General features: G+C 37.0%; 2 protein-coding genes across 2 annotated transcripts in view; one reads left to right on the top strand and one right to left on the bottom strand.

Annotated features, from left to right (window-relative positions):
• The window catches only part of CFAP69 (cilia and flagella associated protein 69), a gene marked incomplete at its 5' end in the record, with an annotated part of 68,308 nt that extends 66,990 nt beyond the window's left edge, over nucleotides 1-1,318 (top strand). The window contains 2 exons of the mRNA XM_082661918.1: nucleotides 483-587; nucleotides 1,083-1,318. Coding sequence (XP_082518044.1) covers nucleotides 483-587; nucleotides 1,083-1,253 — 276 coding nt within the window. The 3' untranslated portion in view covers nucleotides 1,254-1,318. The remainder of the gene's footprint in view (nucleotides 1-482; nucleotides 588-1,082) is intronic.
• Nucleotides 1,319-6,602: 5,284 nt separating this feature from the next.
• On the bottom strand, nucleotides 6,603-7,515 carry FAM237B (family with sequence similarity 237 member B; the record flags this gene model as incomplete). The annotated part of the gene is made up of 2 exons (XM_082661999.1): nucleotides 6,603-6,671; nucleotides 7,125-7,515. 2 exons carry the CDS (start codon nucleotides 7,513-7,515, stop codon nucleotides 6,637-6,639), a joined length of 426 nt encoding a protein of 141 aa, XP_082518125.1. The 3' UTR covers nucleotides 6,603-6,636.
• Nucleotides 7,516-8,114: the final 599 nt, after the last annotated feature.

The raw sequence follows: 8,114 nt of genomic DNA on the forward strand, positions 1-8,114 counted from the left end.
CATGCAGATAATTTGTTACCTCGAATTTAGCCTGTTCTAGTGCCTCAACTATTGAGCTTGACTGTAACTGCAGCAAATTATATAGTTTGCATTATTCTGAATGCTTGAAACATTTAAGTGTACTGAATTAGTATTTAATTTATGCAAAATAATTTGAAAACATGTATCATCTATTGTAAATTTAGTAGCTTATTCAATTATGTACAAAAAATTGAACCTGATTTCCTTAGGACCTGCTTTATCCCTTGGTCATATATTACCAGTACCTATGGAAATCTCAGTAACATTTTCAGGTGTTTTCTGCAATGTACAAAGGATATAACTTGTTAATAACTATTTTCTTAGCCTAAATGAGTAAATGCTAGTGCTAACTAATAAAGCATAAAACAGACACAATTAAATATATTTTGTATACTTCATTGTAAGTACCATAGTTAATGCTTTAATAGCAATTAATTTCTTTCTAATTTAAAAATCTTCAGAAAGCAAAAAGACTTCAGGAGAAAGGTATAGAGTCCTCTAGATACAGTGAGCATCCACCAAATGCAGTATTTCACCCGACAGATATTAAAGGCCTTCACACAACAGTAAGATTTTTTTTCTCCATAACTTTTCTTAGTAGATATTAAATTTAATCCCCAAAGAGTGTTATTTCTATGGGGTTTTGTCTCATATTTTTTCTTTTTGCTGTTCAAATATCAAATAGTTAAGGCATATTTATCTCTACCCTTGCCTAGTTCTGGTTTAGACCAGACCCAGCCCTCCAGGATTCCAAAGAAACTGCTATAAACACTAGTCAAAATATATCTCTACATCTCTTTGACAGAAAGTGTGCAGTGCCTCCTTTGCCTGGCAAATAGATCCAGGCCATATTCCAGTGTTCCTGGTGTCCTATTCTGGACATAATTCGGCCCTGATTGCAAAGGCTCCAAAGCCCTTATTTTTCCATTAGTCCATGCTGTCTCCTAGTTACTATGTACATTTTGTGTCTCTTCCAAAGTTAGCTGAAGGATGAGTGGGTTTTCCTCTTAGTGAAAAATTTTGTAAATGGACTCGTAAATATTTACTTTTGCTTTTTTTAGGTGCCCTCTGGTGGTGTAGTAACAGTGGAAAGCACTCCTGCCCGATTAGTGGGAGGACCTCTGGCTGATACAGATATTGCTCTTAAAAAACTTCCTATTCGAGGAGGAGCCTTACAGAGAGTAAAAGCAGTAAAAACTGTGAATGAGCCAGAGAAGAGCGTTCCCGCATAAAATACTCTGGAGACTTTTTGAAATAAATTCTGCTTATAATTTTTTAGTTAAATATCTGTATATATGAATGTAAAGCAAATGTTTTAGAATAAATATTTTAGTAAAATACTATTAAAATAAAAGCACATATAATGTATTTTTATTGAAAATATCAACACATACTGTGAGAAGAGTTATCATCAATTTCTTTCTAAAGATTACAATTCTCTTAACTGAAAATTGTAAAACATGTTGTATCAGTTGACTCTTTCAGTTGATGTGAACTACTCCAACTGGTTTAAGCCAAAAAACAAAACAAAACAAAAACAAAAAAAACCAACTTTTACAGGCTCTGGGGCTATCAAATCTAGGACTGATTAAAACTACAGGCATTGTTGGATCTAGGAACTGAAACTCTGTGAGTAGGCTCTTCTCCTTCCCTAGCAGCTCCTGAATTATATTCTCCCAGGTTGATATCCAGTAGAAAAGAGTGCATGCCTATCTCTCAACAATCTCTGCAACTGTCTCTGCATCTTGGGACCCCTGATTGGCCATATGCCCACTCCTGAACCATTCATCATGACTTTGGCCAGATCTGAGAACTGCCTACACTCAGAGACAGAAGGAAGCCAATCCCATCCAAAGCATATGGATGGAGTAGGGAATCAGGATATTATTAATATATGTTATTATAAGTATATACAAATACTGGGCAGCAAAAACATTTGCAACAAATGTGTTGGTCAAAGTAAAATAAGTTCTCTCTCCTATAAAAAGCAAATGTTATTCATAAGCTAAACAATAAAACTAAAATAAACATGTTTTAACTCTTAATATATAAATAAATTCTAATGCTACTTCTCTTCCTTAATGGGGAAGGAAAAGGGGGAGTAGGGAGAAACTCTTTTGGTGGTGGAGGTATCTTGCCAAATAGGAGGTAGATGCCTTAATGCTAGATGTAGAGCAAAGTGTCTGTGTCCCTGTATGGCATTATGCGGTTTCCACAGCCTGTATCCATTTCCGTCAACCCCCTTCTCCACTCAGGAAGCTGCAAAATTGAGTTCACGTCCAGGGCTGGGAGAGACAAGAATCTGTTTTCTCAGAAAGGAAAATATACTGGAATTTGAGTCTAGACTCTAGGCCCATAGTGTGCACACAGCAGTGTACTGGTTAAATGTATAACAACCAGCTCTGCAAGGGGAAAAAAACCTTATTTGTAGTGTTTGCCAATCCCACTATGACCAATTTCAAGCTACCAACATGGTGCTACTGAATGCAGAGTTGGGAAGACATGCATAGAATCCACTTTCATTATCAGATAAAAGACGGCTCCAACACCCCACTGGGCCCACCTTCTCTTACTTTCTCCTCCCTCTTCCCCTCACCCCTCCTCCCCCAATTCACATTCCTCCAGGAATTTTTCATTATTCTGTCTGTGAGGATAGTAGCATCTGCCATGAGAGGAGAAATTGCAATTGTTGTTATTGTTCTAATTAGAATGAGTTACCAGCGGCCTCTCACCCTGGCCCAGCTGCCCATTCTCCTTGTGGCTCACAGGAGTACATAATGTGCATCAGCTTATCAGTGAGCTTTGTGCTCTCTTGAATCCCTTTCTCTATTACCACCACCCCCAAGAAGATAGTAGACAGCATAATTTGTTCCTCTTCTTCACAGGCAGCCCTAAGCACAAAGGTTCCATGTAAAGGGGAGTTACTGAGACACAAGAATGGATGTGGGTAGGAACATGCAACGATGAGATGCCCACACAAAAAGCACCAGATACACGTTCAGTTACATCTGAGATACACATAGAATCGAGATGAAGTGTCCATGGCTAAAAGCAATGAATGTTTACTCCAATTTGTAGACTATAAGTTCCTTCCTCAGATTCTAAGCTCCCTAAAGACAAGATAGAAACCACATCTCATTCATTATTGTAACCAACACCTCAGTAAATAAATTATTGAATAAGTGTGATGGTGGCCTCAGCTCCTGGCAACCTTCCCCTCAACTTCTGCAAAGGCAGCAAAGTCCTGAGCTCAAAGGGAAGGTTCAGCCAACAAAATACTATACCGGGAATGCTAAACATGGACATGTTAAAGTAGTTCAAATGTATGTGCTTCGTAACAGTGATAGACTTTCTCTAAAATGAGGCATAAATACTATTACATTAATATAACCAGTGGGTAGAAACAGAATTGATATTTCTTGGCTGAACATTATTTTTTGTATGTAGTACAACTTGATATCTCCAGATTGATTAGGACTGACTGCAGTCAAAATAATCTGTGAGTTCTGTAGAACTTCTCCCTGTTGTAGATCTTACCCATCAGGAAGAGGAAAGGTAAAATAGGGCAGGTTATTACCTAGCAGCCATTTAACAGAGGAAGAAATGTACACAGATGGAGGGTAGTAAGGTTGCTTCATCCAGACACTTGCACTTGGTAGACAGACGATACCCAAGTTCGCATATTACAATTCCAGCCACCTGGCAGCGAGCCAGTGAAATCAGTCCCTCTGTCTGACAGGGTCACTAATTCTAACACGTCTCCATCTCTCCTCACATCCTGTGCTCCCACCATACCACTTCTAAGCCCTAGGGGATTTGTGCCTCTCCCATCCAGCCTGGCTGAAAGGTGGACAGTATATTTCCTTCCATGAGTCAACTGATAACAAAATTTCAGCTCCCAGACTTCTGCTAATAAACTAAATGAAAAGAAAGTCAAGAAAATAAAAACGGAGTTGAGTGAGCACAGATGAAAGTGGCTTCAACACTCTTCGGTAATGAGATTTTTAACACATGAGGGAGGAGTTCATTCCATGATTAGACCCTGTTAGCCAGTGCTTGCTCATATTGGATGAAAACCAGTGAATAATTAGGTGAACAACTTTTGTTCATCTGGTCCTCAGTCTGCCTTCTGAAACACAGGGTACATTTCATATCACAGGAAAAAACTATAATGTTCACCCTCAGTCTTTCTGGGTCAAATATCCAGTTTATTTAGTCATTCCAGACTATGAACCTGGCCAGCCCTTTCTGAAGTGCTACAGTTTGTGATTATTCCTCTATACTGAGACCAACAGAACCGAGCAACAATTTACAGGTGTAACAGGACACATGGAGGGTATAATGAAACTAGTCCCTCTCATTTTTACACACCTGCCAACATAGCCTGGGCTTACATTAGTTTCATTGGCAACCATGTTTCATAATCGCTTGTATTTATTTTAATTTATGTAGATATTTCCTTTTCAAGGAGGTGGAACATAACTCCCCATTCCCTAAAGTGTGGGTAATGCTTAGCGCCTCGCTTCCAAAGAATACAACATAGAAAGAGAAGGGAAAGTAACTTTACAGCCAATAAACCTGGCAGATACTACCTCAGCCAGGGTTAAACGCCATCTGTGTTATGTCATGTTGACAGCATGTACCCTTGATAGGAAGTGCTGAGAACAGTGCTTTACTCCTGTAGTTTTCCCCAAAAATCCTATGACCCCAGTCTAACCATGAGAAAAACATTAGGCAAACCCAAATTGAGGGACGTTCTGCAATACAACTGACCAGCATCGGGAAGTGTCAAGGTCATCAAAAACATCTTCTTAGAGCCTAACTCATTGTAAGTGGTGTCCTGGATAGGATCCTGGAACAGAAAAAGGACATTAGGGGAAAACTAGTGAAATTCAAATAAAATATGAAGTTTAATTTAAAATGTATTAGTATTGGTTCATTAGTTATGACAAACATATGACTAACGTAAGATGTGAACAATAAGAAAAAATGGGTGAGGCATATACAAGAAGTCTTTGCACTAGCCTTGCAACTTTTCTGCAAACTTAAAACTATTCTAAAGTAAAAATTTTATTTAAAGAAAAAAAAATTCTATAGGAAGAGCAGAGGAACTTTAAGCACAGATGCTCAATTTTTATCCATTTTATCACCTCATGAAGAAATATTTTGGGAGCAATATTAGATGATTTGCTGTCTTTTTTCAGCTTTCAGTGCTCTGGAAAATAACTGGTTATGAGTTAAGCTATATGAGTTCAGCATAAACCCCAAACTGAGAAACTGACTGAGTCTTTACCATAATAGCACTGCAAGAATTGGTGGGTTTGGGGGTTTTATTTTTTTTGGATGATCTGTCTGATCTAGTCTGATGATTTTGAATAGGGCAAAAGAGAAATACATATTGTTCCCCACTCAACCCTATGTTGGCTACAATTCCTCTTTCTTGGAAAAAAAACATATTTTGACATCATAAAAGTGCTTTTGAATTATATTATTTCCTGCTGCATCTTTGTCCCACAGCAATGACAACTCTGGGAGTCAAGGATTGTGTGTGGATTGCTCAGCAGTGTACCTCCAAGCTCAATGAATTTTTTTGAATGAATAAATGATGAAAAAAGAATAAAATTTTCTATATACAAATGACATGATTTGTGCCCAAAACTGGGGGGATTTAACAGAACATTATATCTAAGTACCATCAAAAAGGTTTAAGATGGGGACTTCCCTGGTGGCGCAGTGGTTAAGAATCCACCTGCCTATGCAGGGGACGTGGGTTCGAGCCCGGTCTGCGAAGATCCCACATGCCACGGAGCAACTGATCCCGTGCGCCACAACTACTGAGCCTGCACTCTAGAGCCCTCGTGCCACCACTACTGAAGCCCGCGTGCCTAGAGCCTGAGCTCCGCAACAAGAGAAGCCACCACAATGAGAAGCCCTCGCACTGCAACAAAGAGTAGCCCCTGCTCGCTGCAACTAGAGAAAGCACGCATGCGGCAACGAAGACCCAACACAGCCAAAAATAAATAAATAAATAAATTTATAAATAAATAAAATTAACTGCTTTTCTGCTTGCTATTCCTTTTTTTAAATGAGGACTATAAAAATGAGAACATAAAACAAAATTTTAGGCCTTAATGCATAGAAAAATAATATATAGCTTGGTGATGGGATACATATATCAGAAGCCACACAGTACACTACATCAAGATTAAATATTACTTTTTAGGATAATACTGGCATTAGTTTTGGCACAGTTTTGAAGTCAAAATTATGTAGAAGATACCTGATAAAACTGGTTACAATTTTACTGCACTGATTGTTGTATTAAAAAATATGTTGTATTTGCATTTTAAGTGGTTTTTTCTTTAAAAAAAAAAAAGGCTTTACAAAGATGCCTTCTAAATTAAAAATTATTGACAAAATACCCCAAAATATGGAAATGATAATTCAATAGCCATAAAACAATTACATATCAACAAAAATACAATCTTCATCAATATTAAAGAATTAGAAATAATTTTGATAAATGCGACAGGAAATATTCGAGCTCATAAATACTGACACAGGGTTAAATTTTCAAGTTGGTGTCATCTTGCTTGAGGTATTTTCTGTGTTCTCTTAAATGTAAAACTCATGTTTTGTAAAATCCAGTCCTATAAGGTTAGAGAAGAAAAATTGTTAACATTTGTTCTAATATGAACTCTTAAGATTCCCTCCCTTTAAACAACCCTATTGAAACAATTAATTTCAAAAGCCTAAATACATGTGGATGTTTAAAATTTTTTTCAACAAATGTAATATGAATAATTACATGGCTAAATGGCTTTCTTATGAACTACTCATGGGGAAAAAATAAGATGATAATCTAATGATCTACAAAAATATATCATTCCAAGATCATTTAGAATCTAGTATTTGCACATCAGAGCTCCTCTGGTTTCTAAATAATATAAAATCAGTAAAAATGAAAATCAAAGCTGATCATATTAGGAAAAAATATGGCAAATTTGTTAGCTTATTAGATAAACTTTAAAAATCAGAAAGATTAAATATTGAATTTTTAAGAAAACTAAACTGCTATTCTCTTAAGTACACATTTAAATTACCTCCTGTTATCTTCTGTGGAAAATTATACTTGGGAGGCATCACCTGTCTTCTGCCCATTCCATGGGATCTTGAAAGCAAGCAGTCTACATACATGTCCCAGAAATCCTGAGCTATGCTTAAGAAGACATTATAATGTCTAGGCTGCTGGGATTTTTGCAGGAACAACATGAAATTCCAGAAAGAATCCACAGTGTGCTCTATCTTGATTTCCTTGAGATCTATCAGTGTCAAGGAGCAAGCATTCCAGCACTGGAGATCAATGTCTTCCATGATCCCTGGGCTGTTGCTGGCAAGCACCCCCTTTTGAAATTCAAAACCCGCGTTAATCAGATTCATCAGCATCATGCAGCCCAGAGGTAGGTAGAACCATCTTCTTGTGGCAAAATTCATATTCTATACAGAAAAAAAAATGAAGATATATTTTTAACTTAAAATTATTCAATTACTTGATGATCTGTTTAAACCTAAAAAGTTATAACTACTTATGTATTTGGTTTTTATCAAACCTAAAAAATTATAAATACTTATGTATTTGGTTTTGATCAAGTCAAATTTGCCTACTATGTATTTATTGGTTTTCCTCTAAGTTGCTGACTCTCAGACTTTCCTTCGAAAGGATATAACAACAGCTTTACCAACATTCTGATAAACAGTCTTCAGGAGCCACTGAAATCCAACACATGTTTATGAAGTTGTGATACATTCATTTCATCAAAGACCTTTGGAGCTGAAAGAAACTCTAAAAAGCATGTGTTCCAACCTTCTACTTTTACAGATCAGAAAAATTCTCAGTGATATGATTCAGCAAGTTCTCAGGTCTCCTGTCTCTCTATCCAAGACTCCTACCACAATACATTTCAACCAAGAAGATCAAAATGCAGCCCTTTCTACAGGTAACCATAAAAAATGGTGTGTGTGGTTTTCTTTAAATTGACGCTTTCCAATCTATCAAGTGTTGGATGCTCAAGCACCATTTTAGGTTTCAAAGT

Source organism: Grampus griseus (assembly GCF_964374135.1).
Source record: "Grampus griseus genome assembly, chromosome: 9".
In the NCBI taxonomy this organism is placed as follows: domain Eukaryota; kingdom Metazoa; phylum Chordata; class Mammalia; order Artiodactyla; family Delphinidae; genus Grampus; species Grampus griseus.